This window comes from Malaya genurostris, chromosome 3 (genome assembly GCF_030247185.1).
Source record: "Malaya genurostris strain Urasoe2022 chromosome 3, Malgen_1.1, whole genome shotgun sequence".
NCBI classification, from domain to species: domain Eukaryota; kingdom Metazoa; phylum Arthropoda; class Insecta; order Diptera; family Culicidae; genus Malaya; species Malaya genurostris.
The window spans coordinates 241081406-241103969 of NC_080572.1; the positions used below are offsets into that span (position 1 = coordinate 241081406).

At 38.9% G+C, this 22564-nt stretch overlaps 2 protein-coding genes across 2 annotated transcripts; both read right to left on the reverse strand.

Annotated features, from left to right (window-relative positions):
* Positions 1-2602: 2602 nt before the first annotated feature.
* LOC131438006 (transcription factor grauzone-like) lies at positions 2603-4657 on the reverse strand. Its single transcript, XM_058607745.1, has 3 exons — positions 4300-4657; positions 2931-4238; positions 2603-2864 (listed from the first exon to the last, which is right to left on the reverse strand). Exons 1-3 carry the CDS (start codon positions 4402-4404, stop codon positions 2709-2711), a joined length of 1569 nt encoding a protein of 522 aa, XP_058463728.1. The 5' UTR covers positions 4405-4657; the 3' UTR covers positions 2603-2708.
* Positions 4658-7367: 2710 nt separating this feature from the next.
* On the reverse strand, positions 7368-21972 carry LOC131435308 (DNA repair protein Rev1). The gene is made up of 3 exons (XM_058603020.1): positions 21481-21972; positions 9491-10803; positions 7368-9423 (listed from the first exon to the last, which is right to left on the reverse strand). The coding sequence occupies exons 1-3, from the start codon at positions 21526-21528 to the stop codon at positions 7533-7535; spliced, it is 3252 nt and encodes a 1083-aa protein (XP_058459003.1). The 5' UTR covers positions 21529-21972; the 3' UTR covers positions 7368-7532.
* Between the last annotated feature and the right edge of the window lie 592 nt (positions 21973-22564).

Below are 22564 nucleotides of genomic sequence, written 5' to 3' on the forward strand. Positions count from 1 at the left end.
CATTGTTTTATTTTTAGTCCAGTTGTTAGTCTAGGTAAAAAGTTTTATAGAAGCTTTAAAAACTATGAAATTACTTGTCAAAAGAGACATTTATTATAGTCGTCATAAAACAAATAGTGATTGAAAAATCAATAACAAAACTCCTATAAATTACAATCGAAACCATTAGGTATTCGAATTGTTACTTGGGTATAGCAGCTATTTGACTAGATGTGCGTAGCGCATGGTGAACTGGCGGTAGAAAATCGGGGCGCGGATTGATTAGAAAAAAGTTGCTAGCAGGGCATATTCGCTTGTACTAGCTATGAATCATCAATTTACCAAGGACATTAACTCTATTTTACCCTCCATTGCAGATCAAATACTTCGGTATACATTGATCCGTTGGTCTTATTTCGCTCGCCGAGAAAAGCGAAGAAATATGCGGAAAATCCCTATTCGAAACATCTGGTTATCATGACTGATCGCGAATCGCATCAGCTGATCATCGAGGCGCACGAGCTAATGAAATAGATTTTGTGCGTTAACGTATTTAAACCGGGAACTCAAGCGGAATTCCTGCTCCTGAAGGAAACCCTTAATTACGACTAAATAGTCGAAATGAATCACGCCGATCGATGCGTCTATCTCTTTTGAAGCCGTAGCAATCGTACACGTTCTACCCTGAATAACCGTCGTACCGGGACCTTCCCGAAATATGAGCGCCATTCTACCGAACGAGAATTGTGGCACCTATGTTTGAATCAGGGCGCGGGCTGGCCTCGATACATTCAAGAATTCAATTCAGACGATCGGGAACAAATTTATTTTTTATTTTTGTATCCGTATTCTACATCATTTTTTTAAATTTTGTATTCGTATTCTACATCATTACCGGTACCGGTGCTTGCAGAAAAAAATCAGAAGCGATAATTTGTAAATAGCATTAACTTGAACTGAGCAGACAGCGGTTTATGGTGAACCGCTAGGTGGCGTTAGCAGTTTATCATAAACTACTGACGCACTGATGAGCCGTAGACGAAACGTAGAATGAAAATAGTTATGAGAACTTAGCACAAAACCAGTAGCCATGCGGTACTAAAACCCCTAAATAACTACGATCTGTTAACGGCCAAAATATCATCGCTTAGTTTACACTGAGGTCTCTTTTTACGCGGGAGATACGTACCGCGTTACTTCGGAAATCTGTGTAAAAAAGCCTCAAAACTAACCGTAAAAAATGTAAAAAATCGCCTTTGGGACTTAGAGAATTTGAGGCCGCGTAACCACAGACTAACAGACATGACAGTATGAGTAAATTCTTATAAAAATAATTTTTCGTGATGCACTAGTTCCACCTATATTGTACTGCGCGAACTATTTACTATCTGTACACCCCTTGTGTTATGTAAAAGTTATTTTACTAGTTGGTTTCCCCTCGTTTGTCAACACCGATCAGCTGCTTGCAGGGATGCCTGATTTCATCAAAATATTTGAAAATGAATCGTCACAATAAATTATTGGATTACGTTGATAATATATTTAACTTTTTCGCGATGTTGAAAGGTAACCATTTATTTGACTCAACGTTGTTCATCTAGACTATTTTTCATTGTGTTGGTAGTTTTCACCCAAAATTAAGTGGCGGCAGACCACAAACTAATTTCCAGACATGACAGTCACGATCTTTTTTTGGCGCACATCTACGGTCCTCCGTGAAACTGGCACCAATGGTGATAAATTGGTTGCACTGCTGAGTTCCCATCATACATCCATAATGCAAATGTCAAACCGTGAGAACCCTTTCGATTCGGTAGCTCATTTGTATATATTGAGATTTTATGGCACACTTTGGTTGAAATGATAACAATGCAATTAACCTCGCGCTCCACCAAGCGGTGAGTGCGGTCATTTCAGAAGGTACCGGGAACGAACCACATTTTTTAAAAATATTTATAAGCACGTACATGTCTTTATTATTTATCTTTGGAAATGCGAGGTGAAATTTTGGGCGTTTACGTACTAGAAATGCTCCTATGCGAGCTCAAATTTTGAAAGTATGACGAGAAAAACCAAACAAAAACCCCACAATAATAGCAAAAGTCATTAAATTTAACGATTGTTTATAAAAACTTCGAAATCTGCAAAAAAAGTCTGCTTAATTGCAAAGTCTGCTAACAAACGAAATAGCAAATTTAAATACAAATCTAAAAACCAGGCATCTGTGGTTCTGACGCTCATTCAGAGATGCCAGATCTGCAAATTTTTCTGTAAATCTGCAGATTTCGGACATAGAGCTGCAGATATTCTTTGTTGTGCAGACTTTTTAAAATCGAGACTTTTTTTTTGCTCGCCAAGTCAGTTTAGAGTATCATACTTTATAGAGAAATTGCTACCAGCAAGACTTACTTGCTAATTACAGATTCTTTTTCGGATATACATGTAAAAATCGTTGTTTTCTGGACGACGTTTGTTTCAAATTTGACATCAGAACTCTTTTAATTATTAAGACCTTCATTTGGCTTCAGTACATCCCATTTTGCACCTTCCATATCAAATTTCGAACTGTTTTGTAGCTGTTTTTGTTCGATTGTTCAAACGGTCGGAAATTTAATAATTCCTATTTTCGGTTCAAATGCATTTATTTTTCACTTTTCACTCAATCTAAGAGAATTAAAATTTTGGGTTCATTTCAGCATTACTAGCAAACAACAAAATTGAACTTCCATCTAATCTTTCATGAGCCGTTTGCGTAGCTCTTCTTCGAATTCTGCCGGATGTACCGTTTTCCGATGGGTGTACTGTTTATTTTTAGAATTGAACCGTTCCTCGCAGTAGTTGCACCCATATAAATCTTCCCCCGTATGATGAATGGCCACATGTTCCTGGAAACGAAAAATTAACATTGAGCTCAGAAAATCGGGAAACAAAATCGAGTTCACATCACTTACTCGCATGTGGTGGGGCCGTCTAAATTTCTTAAAACAAAATTCACACTCAAATCGGCTCTCGGTATGCGTTCGGTTCATATGGCCATTCAGTGCTTCACGGTTGCGTAACTGTTTCCCACAAAGATTACATTCCAACATCTTCTCCGGTTCAATGTGAATACGGTTCATATGCTTCGTTAACTGATATTTATTGGTAAACCAAACGGCACAAACAGAGCATTGAACCTTATCCTCCTGCCTCGTACCGAGGTGGCCTTTGACATGCGTCTCCAAGCACCGCTTGGAACGGAATACTCTAGCACAGATATCGCAAATAAACTGCTGACCTTCACCGTGCTGAGTAAAAATATGGTGTTTCAAAGAACCTTGAGAAGCCAGAACTTTATTACACTGAGGGCAAGGAAAGGAACCGTGAGCCATAGTTGAATGAGCATTCAGATGTCTTTTCGAGGCAAATCTTTTCAAACAAACATTACACTGTAACGAACGATTCTCCGCTGTTGCATGGACCTCTTTGATATGATCCTTCAGCACCCTACTGGAGCTGTAACTCTTTTTGCAAATAGAACAATGAAAGGCATCCGGATTCAAATGTACCTGCAGATGTTCAACCATCCAACATTTTTTGAAGATCTTTTTATTGCAACAGTTTATGTATCCCAGCTGCTCGTGTACATCTCTAAAATGTTCACGCAATTCTATGAAATCGACCAGAGCCTTTCCACACAAGTCGCACGCCAAATTGAAATGCTTCAAGACCATATCTTCGTCAGACAGTTTTGTTCCACCATCTGCCGATGAATCTTTCACGTTGTTCTTCGTTTGTATCGGCCCTTTCCGAGATGAAGATTTTTTCCTCATCGTGTACTTTCGCTTCGGTTTGGTTGTCACAATCGTCGGTGGTTTTTCATTCTCGGTATCTGAAACTGATACAGAACTGGCATTGTCTCTATCTGCGTCAATATCATCCAAATCATGCGAATCCCAGTCGCGATCGATTTTCGTATCTGATTGATCCTTGTCGATAGTAGCATTTGTATTTGGTGGCAGATCTTGTTTACTATCCACATCAACCCATTCCGTTTCATATGGTAGTTGATCCTCCTCAACGAGCTCCGCTTTTGAGCACTCGAGCTTTACTAGGGTTTCTTCGACAATATCGCCTAATTTCAAACTGGTAGACGGAGTCACCGTTGAGCGTAAAATTTGTTGATTGTTGCGAACTTGTTCGGAAAACTCGTAAAATACATCGATAGTCATCTTGCATGATTCGCAGATCATTGTTACGTCGTCACGATATCGAAAGATCTTAGAAGAAAAAAAATCCACGGTTCACATTCCACTCATTAGGCGAAGATTGTTCATTTACCTCAAAATAGAAAATCCTATCGATTTTCATTCGCAACTGTTTGTCCTCCGGCAAACCGTTTGTATTCCGAGAAAGGCATAAATTACACGATTCATTGGAATTCATTTTGATTGGTCGGTAATTTGAGCGAATTTAGTGTGGTAATACGGATCTTGTAATTACCCACCAAGTAATTGTCTCTTCTAAGGATTACCACTGCATTATGTCTGTGTTTCTTTTCGTTTGTGAACTCATAATACGAAATGAACCGACTTCAAACTTATGGGAACTAATTCTTGTTGTATATCACAAAAAAAACCTAGCAGCAACTCCAGTTACCAACAACAGCAACACTATCGCAAGCTGTCAAGCGACACAAAGGCGTCAGTACAATTGATAAAGAAGGGGCATCTCACTCCCTTGCAGCAGCAATATATTTGTATACTGGAACTAGAGATGCCAGAGAAATGTATTAACCTGTATAAAAAATCTGTACTTATCTGTATTGATTAATAGAATGAAATTTTTGCAATGAAATGAAGAACGCTATCTGAACAGATTATGGTTATAGAATGAGAGTTTCAATGAGCATTTATTTTTCATATCTTCGTAGTTCACAAAAATATGTAGAAACGAAATTTGATATAAATGTTTCTTTCAACCAAATTAAATTTCAATTCCATATACTTTTCTAGATTTTAAAGTTGACTTAATATGCAACTTCAAGTCAGGTCATACAACTCTCAGGCCGCAGACAAAATAAACGCAAGAAGTTGAACCGAGTTGATGGAAAACATTGGCAGACCAAAAGAGGAAAGCATACTTTCAGCAAGCCAAAGGGGTCATGTTAGAGTGCAAGTGATAAATCTGTTCAGCTTTCCCAACTGACAAGGCCTTTTTAATTTACTGTAAGTACATTACTCGCTTTGGTCCGTACCAAGTTTGGCTCTGATTTCTCGTGCTCACTCTGTCTACGACCTTAGCCTATCAATAAGGCTTCAAATTGTAATATAAATATCTGCACACAAATTTTTACTTTAATTTGTGATTTGTCCGTTGATTAATAAACTTCTATCTCGTCACTGCAAACAAATACTAAAAGTTAGCTCAGACGAAAAATTTGTATAAATCTGTATTAAATTTAGGGAATCTGTATAAAATCTGTATTCTGTATTAGATCTGTACGAGGATGCAAAAATCTGTATAACACAGATAATTCTGTATAAATGGCATCTCTGACTGGAACAAGGAATATTTTTGAGGTTTCTATGCTCGGTGAAAATGAACGGCAGCCCTAGTGAAAAATGGGTGGCCAGTAGGTTTCCCGATGAAAACAAAACAATGTGTAAAAACGATTCACACGTAGCATCATGCGACTACCACCGGCATGGAACGGTTACGGAACATAAACATTAATTGTAAGTGATTCATATGAAGTAACACTACGTCAAGTTCAGGGAACAATAAAGAATCCTCCTTTTCTTGGTTCCATTTTTCATTGGCAGGTGTCGCTACCTGTAAATCAGCTTTGTGACAATATTCCAATTGGCACAATTAATTACTCCACCTTTTCAACGATTTCTTATAAAAACGCGCAAATTCATTTAAAAAATCATAGTAGAAGTTGAAGAAAAAGTTTTTTACTCTGAGGTGGTAATGTTGATCCTATTTCATTGTGCGAAATCTACCGTTTATTAGGCTCTCTGACAGCTCAATTACAACCACAAATGCAAATGAGATTGGTTTGTTTTCATCAGGAAACACAAGCATTAAAAACGAATCAACTTCGGTCGACGTCCAGATTAACTTATTATTTTTTTTAACTTAATATTGCTCACGTATCCGACGTTAAAATGTTTCGTGAACTTGCCGTAGTGTCCTTTCATATGAATTGCTTACAATTAATGTTGTCGTTCCGTAGTCGTTACATGCCGGTGATAGTCGCTTGATGCTGTGTGTGAATCGTTTTTATATATTGCTTTGTTTTCATCAGGAAACGTGTTCTTCAGTAGGGCCGCCGTTCATTTTTCACCGGGCATAGAAACCTCAATTCAGAATGAAGTATTAAACTTGGTTTTATACCATTTTTCAAATGCCTGGAAATAACAAATAAAGTATCCAAAATAAATAATACTCTATCGCTATACATTCTAGTACTCGAGCAATCAACATTACACTGATTTCTGCTTAAAAAAATCGGAAAAAACCTAACCTTACCCAATTACACACATTACTGAAGATTTTCGTAGTTTACACCAAAAAAAGTAGTAGTAATCACTTTGAAATCGATTTTCTTCTATTCTGAGTGTACTATTAAATAAACGATAAAAATGTTGCAAATTACTACTGCCGATACTTTTATTGGTTCCATTTTTCATTGGCAGGTGTCGCTACCGGTAATTCAGCTTTGCGACAATGTGCCAATTGTGAAAGTCAGTATTACAATTTGGCACTGCACGTTTCATAACGATATCACATTTATAATCAAACATATAAAAATCAACTTTGTTTCAACAAATCAAAGATATTTAGCATCAACAAACTTTTATTTATGTTTACATACTTCGTTGTTTTCGTATTTGCGGAAAAGATGATGGTCACAGGAACATGGCGGCCCAGTAGGGGGCTGCTCCACTTACTGTCAGTAAGCAGACAACGATGGCAGAGTGTATTAGTAAGTTACTAATACACTCTGCCATCGTTGTCTGCTGACACGCTAACCGAATCTTACTTAAACACTGTTGCTATCATGATACCACAATTATGTGTTGATCGCAGAGTTGTGGAAGAGGCTTTGTACCTTTTAAGAGGGAAGTTGCGAGAATAGGGTTGATCATAAATTCCGAAGAGACAAAGTACGTAGTAGCTGATAGATAACGAGTCATTCTGAACGGTGTGAGATCCAAGATGGGAATTGCGATTCGTGATTGTCGATGCGTTCGTTTATTTTGGAGCACTAGCGCTGATGTCGCTAGCCGCGATGGAAAAAGTCGATTTGCTGCTGCTAATAGAGAATAATACTTTCGCTTTTAAATACAATGCTGTTTAGTAATGGCTTGTAAATAATCATAAACAGCAGTAAGTTCAGAAAGTAACAATTTTATTGCAAAAGTGAATATCGATACAAGAGTTGTGGATTGTGTATTCAACGTTAAAGATCTAGAAATATCTGCAATAAGCAAACACAACAGTATTATTTTGAGTTATCACGACACATTCCAATACAAAACAGGTTATGAAAATGCAAGTACAAACTACTGCCACGCACTGTAGCAATCCTTGTCGGAACAATCGAAATCATTCCGGACGGCTAATTTGCTCCGATAAACCTCCCGCATACCCTGCTGCATAGAGTGCACAATCCGGAAGTACGCTTTATGCCAACTGCATAAGTTGCGATCATTAATAATTCTGAACAGAAACCGCAATCCCAGGTGAAGCTCACACAGTTTTCTCCATTCGACCAGTTGCCTCGCATTAGCGGCAATCATGTCGATGTCCACGTCTTCCGGTTCATCGGCACTTTCGATCCAGGCCGTCAGCAGATTGCGCCAATCGGAACGCAACAGAATGTTGTCGGATTCGGTGACAGATTGATCTGTTTCGCAGCGAGTTGGTGTGCTGCAAGGTGACTTTTTCGATGTATATTTAACCGGGCTTGGTTCTGGAGTGACCTGTAGATGTTCGTGAAACTCGGGTTCGGTGCTGGTTATCTGCATAGTGTCTTTTTGTAGCTCAATTTGTTTCTCCACTTCACGACGCAAATCTGCTGGCAGTGCTTCCAGGAATTTTACGTCTACGGTAATTTTTTCCGCTTTCGGAAGGATTGCGGTTTCATCAACCGGCGGCGGCTTGGGCAAAGCTTCTTTGCTCGTCGTTGCATCGCTATTGTTCTTTTTGTTCGCTTGATACCGGTAATCTTTGATCACCTCGGCACGGATGTCCGCTGGAAGAGCGGCCAAAAAGTCCGGATCAATACCTTCCGGGATCGAGTCCTCTTTGATTTTGGGTTCTCTGAGAAACCGCATCATATCGTTGTTTTGCTGCTTAGGTTTACTGGTTATCGGGTATTTGGGCGGTCGACCTCTTCCTCTGCCGTATTTTGGTACCGAGTTTCTGGTTTTTAGTGTAGACTGTTTGATTGGAGTGACAGTTGACGTACTTGAAGTGTTCACCGCTTCTATCGGAGTTATTTCTTTTTCTGGTGAAATTTGTTTCACTGGCGATGTTTTTATGGTTTCGTCCATGCCCTTAACGGAATCATTTTTCGTTGTTTCATGTTTGGCTTCAGCTTTTTGAAACATCATTTTCAAGGTATTTTTTGCTACATGGAACGGTTTCGTTTCCTCGAACTTCGATATTTGAAGCCCAATGCCGCGGAGTTCGTGAGGCGGAGCCGAGATTTGCTTCATAAGCGAGAGAACAGTTTTTTCTATAACGCTCAAATCCGAGGTATGTTCTTTCAAAGAGAACGATTTCGTGATTATGTCACAGAGACCGTGTCCCATAAACTTGGCCGTTTCTATCGGTGCCTCCGGTGATCGAACGAGAAGTTTAACGGTAATCAATTTACCACGTTTTTTGATATCCAGTAGGCGTTTGTGAATTTCTTCGGTCAACTGTTTCATGAAACGTTCCACCTCGGTGTCATCCCGGAATCGGATGCCATAATTTACGTCAACCGAAACCGATTTTCGAACTTGTTCGTAAACCAACGGACGCTCATCAATGCCCCGACAGGCGTTATAAATGGTATCTCCGATTTTTTTACCGAATTCTCTCTGAAGAATAATACAAGAAACTTTCTGCAGCTCTCCACAGCTCGTACAGGATAGCTGTTTCAAACGGTGAGTTGTGCTAGGTCCGATGCCGGGTAAATCTGAAATCGGTATATTTATCATGTACTCTTGGACGGTGTCCGGCGCCAAATAGAACTGGCCGTCCGGTTTCGCTTTCTTGGTAGCCATACGAGCCTGCAATCGATTGGCGCCTAAACCAGCTGAGCAAGGGCATCCCGTAGTTTGTTTGATTTGCCCTCGAATAAAACTTACGAAATCCATCAGGTTGACTCCCGTACTACTGATGAGCTCCGTAAGGTCCACGAACATTTCATCACAACTCACGGCTTCGATGTTCAATGTGTATCTGCGTTAAAAAATTAATTTTTTTTAGCAATCACGGACTACAAACCAAAAAAAAGACAAAAACTTACTTCGCAATTGTGTTATACAGGGTGAAGGCTACTTCCCGATAGCCATCGAAATCGTACGGAATCGTTTTTAAATCCGGACAAAGTTTCAATGCCGACCCAACAAACATCCCATTCTTGACGCCCATTTTGCGTGCCTCATAACTGCAGGAAGCAATTTCCGACATCGAATTGTTATCGTCAATGTTCAGCAGCCGGGACTCGTACGGAATATCCGGAGTCTTGTGGCGTTCTGCCAGTCGTTTCTGGTACAGTTCAATCTCCAGCGATCGATTCTGACCGGGACGGCTCTGAACCCTCCCTGCTTCGGAACCCTTTGAATGTGTGACCGCCACCGGATGTCCACGTAAGCTTGGGTACTTGCGGAGTCCAACCGATACGAAAAAACAGTCCATGTCGATGTGCATAACGTACGGCCCCTGGCTTTCGAATTCACTGGTTTTGCATTCTATAGTTTGTAATGCCGATCTGTCCGGAAATGTTCCCGTATGTGATTCGCGCAACTCTGCCACGTACTGTTTGAAACCAGCTCCGAGTGTGGCTATGTGATGCAAGCGCGAGTTGTTGAAAAATTCTTGAAGGAAGTTCGGATCGGTTGCCGTTAGTGATGACTTTGTGGTATTTGCGCCTTTGCTCGAACATTCGGATTTCTGTTCTGATGACAAACTGCTGTCATTAGCAATTTCCGTTCCACGCGTCGATTCTACTAACGATGCGGATTCAATTTGAGTCGGTATATTTTCAGCATCATCATGATCTTGGTCGGTAAACGATGATTCGACTTTAGGCGTACATTTTTCGTGTGCGACAGATTCTTGATACTTTTCGTTCAACGCACTTAGCTTACTCATCAAATTCAGGACCTCTTCATTGGTAATATCATTTTTATCGTTCGATTTAGTGGCAGGTTTCTGAATTTCCAAATTTCGATCCACTCGGCCGAACATCAACTTCGGTTGCGATGGTTTGTGATTGGTGTACAACAGATATTTTTTGTAATCAATGATCCGCATCTGTTCTATACATTCCACCACCCACTCGGGACCGATTATGACATCCGAGGTGATAGATTTTATCTTCACATCACATAGGTTCGATGCAATCACATAGGTAGTGGTCGGACGTTTATAGTGATGGTAGATTCCGCCATGTTGCATCATAAGGCGCTTCAACTCGTCGGCCGAGGGTTTCGTGTAACCGTTAACGAATATTGATATTCCAGCAAATAAATCCGAAAGTTTAACGTCCACACAAGCCGCCGCAGATTGACGAAATTGTTCCTCTAATTTAGAGATTTTTGCACCCATATAATCACCCTGTAGACAAGTAGGAAAACAAATTTTCTTTGAAATTGACATTTGAAGCATGCGAAAACGTCAACTACGTCTGTGGCTGACAGTTTCACCAGCGTGCCTAGATTTAAATCCCATACTAGGATTCTAAATTTAAGCTAGCGAGAAATGAAATCTCCCGCATCGTCGAGCTCCCGGGTTACGACATCGAATCATAAAATCCGTTAGAAATAAGAGCAACGACCGATGTCGTCGTTTAAAGGGCTAAAATAAAATAATGTAAGCACTTATCTCGAGCAGGGCTATGACCTCCTCGAAGAAGGAAGGAATAGCATAAAACACATGCCTCGAGACAAGTGAATGACCTCCTTGAAGGGAGGAGAAACAGCTGGATTTAACTTGTCATAGTTGGGATCGCAAGCTGGGCAATGTAAGGAAAAGAAGGAAATAAGGGGTCGTTGAATGCCTGTGTTCTCTCTCTTCCTTATAGCATAACCACGCATGCGCACAAGCCTAGGGAGGTAAGAAACACGAAATTCAGGCTTATGCGCAAGCGCGGAATAAATTAAGAATTAACATTAGACGTAAGTCTGTTCTAACTTGTAGTATATAAGCAAAATTTGTTAATTAAAATGGTAGTAGCAACTCAAAGGTTAAACTGTATTTTTTAAAGAAAGAACGAGCCCCACATTGTTTGGTGGCTTCATCCAGAGAGGACAAGCCAAAAAAGAGTTTACCAGTAAAAGTGCTACCCAGGTCTTCTAAGACCTGAAAAGTGAACGAACATTTGTTCTAAGTGATACGCAAGTTAGCGTATAAAGTGTAGTGCGGCCTAAGTCAGGCGCACTAAAAAAAGCGAACATTTGTTCCAAGTGAATACGCAAGTTAGCGTATAAAGTGTAGTGCGGCCTAAGTCAGGCGCACTAAAAAGCGAACATTTGTTCTAAGTGATACGCAAGTTAGCGTATAAAGTGTAGTGCGGCCTAAGTCAGGCGCACTAAAAATCGAACATTCGTTCTAAGTGATACGCAAGTTAGCGTATAAAGTGTAGTGCGGCCTAAGTCAGGCGCACTAAAAAGCGAACATTTGTTCCAAGTCAATACGCAAGTTAGCGTATAAAGTGTAGTGCGGCCTAAGTCAGGCGCACTAAAAAGCGAACATTTGTTCCAAGTGAATACGCAAGTTAGCGTATAAAGTGTAGTGCGGCCTAAGCCAGGCGCACTAAAAAGCGAACATTTGTTCCAAGTGAATACGCAAGTTAGCGTATAAAGTGTAGTGCGGCCTAAGTCAGGCGCACTAAAATCGAACATTTGTTCCAAGTCAATACGCAAGTTAGCGTATAAAGTGTAGTGCGGCCTAAGTCAGGCGCACTAAAATCGAACATTTGTTCCAAGTCAATACGCAAATTAGCGTATAAAGTGTAGTGCGGCCTAAGTCAGGCGCACTAAAAGGCGAACATTTGTTCCAAGTCAATACGCAAGTTAGCGTATAAAGTGTAGTGCGGCCTAAGACAGGCGCACTAAAATCGCACACCCGGATTCAGAAGCAGTCGCCGAGCAGCCGGAAAACGGAAGCCATCGCACTACTAGATCATCTTAATTGTTAAAAGAAAACAAGGTAAGAGAGAGAACATGGCGTCGGGAGGGATTAAATACAAACAGAATAAAAAGGGACATTGCCAGCTGTGCGATAACCCCGACTCAGCAGACAATATGGTCTGTTGTGACGACTGCGACAGATGGTTTCATATCGTCTGTGTGCGGTTGGATCATATTCCAACTAAGGCTGAGTTTTGGGCTTGCCCAAAATGTACGATAATAAAGGCGCAAATAAAAGCGCTTGAAGGTGAGGTCGCCAATTTAAGACGATCATCAGAAGAATCGAGCAAGGGTCTCCTGAGACAGTCAGAAGAGATGTTTCGATGCCAAAGAGAGTTTTTTGCCGATCTAGCAAATAACATGAAAGGTGCATCATCATCCAAGCCAGGTGTGTCCAAGGGCGGTTCCGAAGACGCGACCGCAAAAATGGTAAGGATGTTTGCAAGGCAATCTCTGATGGAGTTGCCCTATTTCGATGGATCATTTAAAGTTTGGTCCAAATTCGAGAACACGTTTAAGGAGACAACAAAAGAAGGCGAGTTTTCTAACTTAGAAAATTTGACTCGTCTCCAGAAGCATCTTAAGGGTGATGCATTAAAAATTGTGGAACCTCTATTGCTAGATAGCAAAAATGTTCCAAAGATAATGGCTACCTTAAAGGAAAACTTTGGTAACCAACAGAAAATATATAAACTTTTCAGAAACGAAGTAAAGGAACTGAAGAATCCTAGAATGGAAGTTCCAAAAAGTGTCATAGAGTTTGTAACGACGATTGATAATCTCGTTACAAACATAAAGATAACGAACTCTTTAGGATATATGCAAGATCAAGCCCTGATAGATGAAATCTTAGACAAATTGCCATTTAATCTAAGACAAGACTGGGCTCGAAAGGAAATTGATCGTAAGGATACTGCATCAGAAGCACATCCTTATGAAATTCCAACACTAGAGGATCTTCTCCAATGGTTGAGGCCTCAACAAAGAATTGCACAGGAACTAACAGAGTCGAAATTGAGAACTGATAAACAAATGAAACCTAAAGATAAGGTTTATACGCATCAAAGTTTCGATACTAACAAAAGAAAGGTATCTTGTTTTGCCTGTAATAAACAACACAAAACAACAGAATGCCCTACGTTCTTGAAGTCAAATGTAGAAGAAAGAAAAGCCATACTCATAAAGCATAAAGCATGCTTCAATTGCTGCAACTATGCCAATCATCGATTGAAAACGTGCCTTTTCAAGAAAAGGTGTGAGGTAAAAGGATGTACAGGTAAACATCATACACTGATACATCAAAATTCAGAGAACTCAATCCTGGTCTCTGAGAAAAAAGAGAAGGAGGCCGAAAAAGTTCATTATCATGAGGAGAAGGGAAAGGTTTTGTATCAGATTATACCAGTAACATTGAAAAATAATGATAAACAGGTTGACGTACTAGCGTTTTTAGACCCAGGTTCGTCAACAACATTAATTTTAGAGGAAGTTGCCAGACAGCTTGGAATAAGCGGAAAACAGAAACCGTTAACGTTGTCTTGGACAAATGGCGAAGAGCAAGTAGACAAAGGTAGCGAGGAAATATCAGTTCGAATTAAGGGCTACAAGGGGAAGACGTATCTGTTAGAAAAGGTACGAACATTAAAGGAAATGTCTCTGCCTACGCAATCCATTCGGAAGAAGCAACTGGTAAAAAGTTATCCTTACCTCTCAGATGTTGAATTTAGTGATTACGGAAACGAGAAACCAAAACTTCTGATAGGATTACCGCATTCTAATATCATGCGTGCTATCGATACTCGTTCAGGAAGATTTAATGAGCCGATAGCTCAGAAAACTAAAATTGGATGGGTAATATACGGGACACAAATGGACGATCGAAAACAAAATAACTTTTTAATGATGATTAATAATGACGAGACTTCCGAAGAAAAATCCATGAAGGAAATGATGCGTAGTTATTTCTCGACTGAAGAATTTGGCGTTATGGTACCGAGTAAGCCTCTCATGTCTAAGCAAGACGAAAGAGCTTTACAAATTATGAAAGACACGATTAATTATACAAATGGTCAATATGAAATAGGACTATTATGGAAAGAAGATAACGTGTCGCTCCCAGATAGTTATCAAGTTGCCTTAAGCAGACTAAAGGGACAAGAGAAAAGGATGCGTGAAAATCCTGAGTTGCGAAGGTGGTATAATGATAAAATATTGGAGTATGAATCAAAGGCATACGTAAGAAAATTAAACCGAGAAGAGTTAATGCAAGATTCAAGACGAACATTCTACATACCGCATTTTTCAGTTACAAATCCAAATAAAATTCCTCGAAAACCGAGGCTAGTGTTTGACGCAGCCGCAATTATAAAAGGACAATCCTTGAATTCCAAACTACTTTCAGGGCCTGACGCAACTACGTCTTTATTAAGTATTTTAATTAGATTCAGGGAAGGGAAACTTGCGGTCACTGGTGATATTCAGGAAATGTTTCACCAAGTTAAAATTAAAAAGGACGATCAAAACTCTCAACGTTTTCTGTATAGATTTGCAGAAGAAGAGGATATGTGTGTGTACGTCGTGCAAGTAATGACTTTTGGTGCAACGTGCTCACCGTCGTGTGCACAATACGTTAAAAACCAAAATGCCATTAAATTCCAAATCGATTATCCAAAGGCGGTAACTGCGATAATTGAAAACCACTATGTGGATGATTATCTCGACAGTTTCGATTCAATAGATGAGGCTAAGGAAACTGTGGGAAATGTAATAAAGATTCACGCACACGGACATTTTAATATAAGGAATTTTGTAACAAATTCCAAAGATTTGAAAAACTCATTGTCTGAGGACAAAATTATGCATAAGGAAGAAATCGTGCTAGGCGATGACGAGCAATCTTATGAAAAGGTTTTAGGTGTCTATTGGAACGTCGTCGATGACACCATAAGATATCGAGTAAAGATGTCAGACTTACCTGAATGGCCTACTAAGAGACAATTACTATCCGCCAGCATGAGCGTTTATGACCCATTAGGTTTGATATCTAATGTAACAATTAAAAGCCGAATATTGATCCAAGACTTATGGAAATTAGGGATCGGCTGGGACGATAAAATCCCCGAACCAATGTATATGGAATGGAGCAAATGGGAAAAGCGAATTGACAGTCTAAAAGGAATCAAATTTCCAAGATGTTATTCTTATCTCTCAGAAGGAGTAAAAAGAGAGATACATACGTTTGTTGACGCTTCGGATAGAGCATTTGCAGCGGTTGTTTATATGCGAACAATATTTGATGACCGAGTCGACGTAACCATAATAGCTGCGAAGGCCAGAGTCGCGCCAACTAAACTCTTATCAATTCCCAGACTGGAACTACAGGCCGCGGTCTTAGGAACTAGGTTAACTGAAACCGTTTTAAAGAGTCTGCGACTTAAGGTAGAAAAGGTAATATATTGGACAGACTCGACGGTAGTCTTGTCCTGGATTCAATCTGATCCCAGAGAATACAAGCAGTTTGTCGGCCTAAGAATTAGCGAGATTCTAGAATGCACATCGATGACGCAATGGAGATGGGTGAACTCGAAGAATAATCCAGCCGATGAAGCTACAAAATCAACAGAAAGAGAATCCATATGGAAGAATGGTCCAACATTTTTGAAAGAAGATGAAAAATTGTGGCCTCTTAGACCGATCAAGTTGAATACCAAGGAAGATATAAAAGTAGTGAACTTAGTCAAAGAAACTAATTTCACGAAATTTGAATTTATAAACATCGATTGGTGTTCGAACTGGAAACGTGCTAAACGAGCCGTAGGAAGAATCCTGATTTATGTCGACATATTGAGATCAAAAATTAAAAATGAATCTTACGAACGGATCGTTACAAAAGAAGTTTTAGATCGAGCAGAAAATATTATACTACGAAAGGCACAGTGGGAAGCGTATCCGGATGAAATGAGAAAATTACACTCGGACTTTCCGATAGATAAATCAAGTAAAATAATAAACTTAACGCCATTCTTAGATACAGATGGATTAATGAAGTCGAAAAGCAGGATCGAAAATGCAACTATGCTTCCGTACGGTACTAGATATCCTATTATATTACCGAAGAAGCATCATGCAACTTATTTGATATTACAATTTTATCACGAGAAATTTTTTCACAAAAAAATGGACGCAGCAATTGCTGCAGTTAGACAAAGGTACTGGGTAGTTGACATTCGAGCCTCGATGAAAAGGACAAAAGGTGCATGTCAAAGGTGCAGGAACGAAAGAGCTCGACCTAATCTACCCAGAATGGCATCATTACCAATATGTCGGCTGAATGCGAACGTAAAACCGTTTACCTTCACCGGAGTTGACTACTTCGGTCCAATGACAGTTTCGATTGGAAGAAGAACGGAAAAAAGATGGGGTGCGTTGTTTACTTGTTTATCAACACGTGCTGTTCATATTGAAGTAGCGAATAACTTAAGCACTGACGCCTTTTTGTGTGTCTGAAAAATGTAATACACAGAAGAGGAAAAATTTCACAACTTTACAGCGACAATGGTACCAATTTCATAGGTGCAAATAACGAATTAAAAAAGATTCAAGAAAGGCTGGCAGGTGATGGAATAGAATGGTTTTTCAACCCGCCATCCGCTCCGCATTTTGGTGGAGTATGGGAAAGAATGATAAAAGAAGTTAAAAGTATAATGCCTTCACTTCAAACAACTATGCCTGAAGATATATTACGAAGTGTGTTAATAGAAATTGAGTTTATCATCAACAGCCGACCGTTAACGCATATTCCTATCGAATCAGAAGATGATGAAGCGTTGACGCCAAATCATTTTTTATTGGGATGCTCAGGGGAGGCCGAACCAAATTTAAACGACGTCTCAAAGGCAGAAGCTACTCGACAGCAATGGAAAAGAGTGCAGCAAATTACGAAAGAATATTGGTGCCGATGGGTAAGAGAATATTTACCAAACCTCGCTAGGAGACCAAAATGGCAAGAGTCATCGACCTCTCTAAAGCTAGGAGACATAGTAATTTTTCCGGATGAAGAGAGAAAAGGAAAATGGATAAAGGGTCTCGTGGTTGAAGTACGACGCGCTAAAGACGGTATAATTAGGTCCGCCGTCATAAAAACACAAAAAGGAACAGTAGTAAAACCTACAGTTAAATTATCGGTGCTAGACGTAAAGTCTAGTGAACCAAAAATAAGTACCGACACTCAAGATGAAGTGGAGGTCTCACAAATGGAAGGAAACAACCAACAGAAAATTGCCATCGAGTATAGTAACAAAAGACCAACCCGAAGACAGAATACAAAATTGAAAAATATTTGTTTGGCAGCCTTAGCTTTGATGATGATAATATGTCAAGCATTTGGAACCATTGCTCCTGGATTGATTGCATACGATTGTGCGAATCCGGAGATAAATATAACTACATATTCGTTGCTGGACGTAGCACCATGTTTTCCACCGACAAATAATTTAACGACAATAGAAGTTCCAATACAAGTTTTACAAAAAAATGCAAAAGGATCTGCTCATGCGTATCAATGTAAAGTCATCTTGAAAAGATCTATACGACATTGTGGGATGCATTCTCACACGTCGGACTATCAATATGGCTATTCTCATTCGGTTAAGGAATTCACGAATGAAGAGTGCAGAATAACTCACTTATTGAACTCAGTACGTTTGACTCAAGAGACTAGAATTAACGAGGTCAAGAGAAACGGAACGACTCATGGAGAAGTACTAATAATCGGTCATGTACAAGGAAGCTCGTGTAAGGGTGGAATTTACCGAACACCATTTTACACCTGGGTAGACGCATTGGTTTACTATGAGTATGCAATTTCATTGTACGACTATAGAAGTTCTGTGGATTATGAAAATGATCAGATAACACTACGCAACGGAATAGTTTGTACATACTCCCAAGGGAAATGTTTAGACGGGGAACAAGGATATATGACATGGGATATAAACGGCGATAAACGTTGCGAAGACGATGAATTCGAAGTAATTTATCAAGGAATGGTAAATAAAACTGTGGATGCTGGTAAGAAAAGAAATACGCAAGCCGTGTATAGCGCTATTTCAGACTCACATGTATTTTCCGTCAGAACCAGAGATCCAACTCGTATATGTGGATACAATGGTTACAAAACCGATCATCCGAGAATATTGATCCTAGAAGAAACAGAATTCAAATCGCCATTCAAAAGACGTCCGAATGGAAAAAATTATGACTTGTTTACTTACTTTAACTCAAAAATCACGCTAGTAGAGAGCTACATTGGGCAAAAGTTTGAGGAAATCTATAATACAATTATGACAGAAATGTGCAAGGTTGACAAGACAATAATGGAGACAAAACTGACTCTAGCTCGGCTCAATCCAACGGAGTTCGTTTCAGGGATAGTGAAGCGATCTGGATACACAGCTGTTGTAGCAGGAGAGGTTTTACACATTCTGGAATGCAAACCTGTCTATGTCACGCATAGAACAGCGGAGCGATGTTATCAGGAAATCCCAGTAAAGTATAACGGGACTGAAATGTATTTAGCTCCAGTTTCAAGAATCCTTCAAATGAGGGGAACCGAAATAGATTGTACACCAATCCTTCCTGCGAAGTATATGTTTGGCGGAAGATGGTATACTACAGATGGTCGTTTGAGAGAAACGACGTCGCCAAATAAATTAACTACTGACATAGTCACGACGTGGACGTATACGCCGCTACCAAGCCTAATGCAAAGCGGAGTTTATGATGCCGATAGCATTGAAAAGATGCGTAATATGATTTATGATCAAGGAGAAAAAAGAATCGCTTCAAATGTACTTCATAAAATTTTAGCGAGTCAACAACCAAACCTACAAGGATATAATTTTGACGCCTTAGTATCGGAAAGAGTGATAGAGAACGCTCTGAATAGATATTGGGAAAAATTAATATCTTGGACGACATGGCTGGGAAATTTAACTTCTACATTCTTAGGAATTTACATGATAGGGAGAATATTGAAGTTTGTGGTAGACACAATAATGCATGGGCGTATATTGTACGATATTTATGGATTAGGGTGGCAGTTAATTGCTTCATTTTGGGATTCACTGACTACTTTCTTGTCTCATAGAAACTCGTTGCGAAGGTCTCAACAAGAGGCAGATAGGAACGAAATAAATAACTCAGGCGAATGTGAAAGCGTTCAAATAGAGGAAAGAAGAACTGCACCATTATATCCTACATTAACGAGAAACGATTAATATCAGCCACGGTATTTTGTAAATCGATGTGGTGGATTTACGGGGGTTGGAAATGTGGCTGACAGTTTCACCAGCGTGCCTAGATTTAAATCCCATACTAGGATTCTAAATTTAAGCTAGCGAGAAATGAAATCTCCCGCATCGTCGAGCTCCCGGGTTACGACATCGAATCATAAAATCCGTTAGAAATAAGAGCAACGACCGATGTCGTCGTTTAAAGGGCTAAAATAAAATAATGTAAGCACTTATCTCGAGCAGGGCTATGACCTCCTCGAAGAAGGAAGGAATAGCATAAAACACATGCCTCGAGACAAGTGAATGACCTCCTTGAAGGGAGGAGAAACAGCTGGATTTAACTTGTCATAGTTGGGATCGCAAGCTGGGCAATGTAAGGAAAAGAAGGAAATAAGGGGTCGTTGAATGCCTGTGTTCTCTCTCTTCCTTATAGCATAACCACGCATGCGCACAAGCCTAGGGAGGTAAGAAACACGAAATTCAGGCTTATGCGCAAGCGCGGAATAAATTAAGAATTAACATTAGACGTAAGTCTGTTCTAACTTGTAGTATATAAGCAAAATTTGTTAATTAAAATGGTAGTAGCAACTCAAAGGTTAAACTGTATTTTTTAAAGAAAGAACGAGCCCCACAACGTCGCAGTTGGAGAAAGGGTCTTTGGTTTCTAACATTCATAGATTTGATTGTATGTTACTATCATTTAAACAAGTAACATTTCAACCGAAACAATTAAAAAAACATCGAGAAAATTCGCATTTAAAAACCGCAAAACGGAAGAAAACTGTTACCAGATGTGTTAAAAATTCACTAAACATCGAGATCTGGTGTTATCACAAAAACAATTTTTTTTAAATATCGAAGTTAGATTTTTGAAAACGAAATTTTAGGTACGCGATTTTCTTTATAGAAATGCATAAAGAGTATTTTGTTTTAATTTGGAAAAAGTCGAGTCAAATAAAAAAAAATCGACGAATAATTTTGACAACTTTATCAAAAAATTTACACAAAAAAGCGGGTAATTTTATTTAAATTTGTACTTCTATGAGCTGACAACTCGAATGATAACATTCAATTTCCAATAAACCATTCAACAGTATGGAATCAACATAGAACATAGATTGTGAAATATTTCTGTCGAATTTCTCACTGGGTGCGAGATGGATCAACTATGGTCTTACACTGAAAATAATTTGCACGCTGGCATGATGTGCAAAGCATTTGAACTATCACTACTTGTGGAACACATGAAACTCATGAAAATATACACTCAACTTCTAAAATGAATGTAAAACCTGTTGATATTTAGTGGAAATCATTTATCTAAAATGCACTTAAAAATGATAAGATATATCGTTACCTCCAGATTCTATATGTATTTCATATGAATGTCACATTGTTTTTCATATAGATTTCAATTGAAACACATTTGACCGAGTCAAGTTTGTGCTGTATTCATTTCCACTTGAAAATGAAGTGTTTCACAAATGTAGTTCAATTCAATAGCAAAACACATCACATCCAAAGGAAAAACACATCAATGCTAAATGAAAAATAATCTGATCTTGCATCTTAGTGAATTTGCATATGAAATCTTGAAACAAATGGCTTTGGTTTTGTATTGAAATGAAAAAGTACATTAAATTGAAGTGCTGTTCACATATGAATCGATCGTACAAATTTTTATCAGTGTAGTCTGTCTTTCAGTGAAGGACAACAGCAAAACAAAAAAAGAGCCTCTCTCTGCGACCACTTTGCCTTGCCGACAATGATTGACATAATATTATTATTATAATCTATAAGACCGTACTTACCCATTCTTCGAAACCATTTTCACTCGCAAACTTTTCGTTTCGTTTCATGCTAACCGTGATTGATGTCTATGCCTTAATTCCAAGTATTCAGAATAATCAAACTTACAAACCGCGAGTGAATGGCACATTGCATACTTTCAAAATTAGGTTTTTTATCGTGACGACACAAATGAACAAGTATTCATCCTTGACAGTTCAGCGGTACTGTTTACAAACAAGCTTAAACAAAAATCGAAGAGCACATCTAAAACAATCATCTTTACACTTTGCAACTAGTCACTTTTATTTAATAAATATCAAAAACGAACCGTATTCAAACGTGAACAAATGTTTTCAAACTTTATTTAGGCGATACGGACCGTAAATGGTCTGATCCAATTTGTCAATAAACAAACAAAAGAAATTTCTGTTTACAAACAGTACTGCTGGACTGTCAAAAAGTGTTCATCCGATTGAGGTTAGCAGTGACGGTAAAAAACCTAATAAAAATAAAAAACCGCTCAAAATAAAATCAAAACAAAAACAGATCTTACTGCGGCCGGAATGCCAGTTCATATCTGTGAATGATTTAATAATTTTAGTCACTCACAACGAATTGCTGCAAGAAAAATGGTAATTTATTTGAAGCGAAAAGAAGCAGATCTACTCAAAAACTTGAAAATTTTGAAAAACATTCTTGATTATTCCGCGAATAGAATTTGGTAGTTTTCTTCTACAGTTTTCGCTGGAAATCTGTAAAACTAGCACTACTGATTGTCAGCATTTCTCTTGACGGCAATTTGCTGCATGGGTACGCTTAGGGTGTTTTTTAAAGAAGGGCGAAACCAGAGATGCCATTTATACAGATTTATCTGTATTATACAGATTTTTACATGCGCATACAGATTTAATACAGAGTACAAATTTCTTACAGATTTCTTAAATTTAATACAGATTTATACAGATTCCACCAAAAGTATTAAGGAAAAAATTAAACTATCTATTAGTATTTGAGCTATCTATTAGTATTTGATTGCAATGACGAGATAAACGTTTAGGAATCAACGTACAAATCACTTTTTAAAATATATATTTTTAGTGCAGA

Excerpts from the sequence above, each read along its gene's own strand:
- LOC131438006 (XM_058607745.1), bottom strand. The coding sequence starts at position 4,404 with ATGAATTCCAATGAATCGTGTAATTTATGCCTTTCTCGGAATACAAAC. Across the intron at positions 4,239-4,299 it reads ATAGGATTTTCTATTTTGAG|ATCTTTCGATATCGTGACGA; the intron begins GTAAATGAACAA and ends TTTTCTTCTAAG. Across the intron at positions 2,865-2,930 it reads GACGGCCCCACCACATGCGA|GAACATGTGGCCATTCATCA; the intron begins GTAAGTGATGTG and ends TTTCGTTTCCAG.
- LOC131435308 (XM_058603020.1), bottom strand. The coding sequence starts at position 21,528 with ATGAAACGAAACGAAAAGTTTGCGAGTGAAAATGGTTTCGAAGAATGG. Across the intron at positions 10,804-21,480 it reads AAAATGGTTTCGAAGAATGG|GGTGATTATATGGGTGCAAA; the intron begins GTAAGTACGGTC and ends ACTTGTCTACAG. Across the intron at positions 9,424-9,490 it reads CTGTATAACACAATTGCGAA|ATACACATTGAACATCGAAG; the intron begins GTAAGTTTTTGT and ends TTTTTAACGCAG.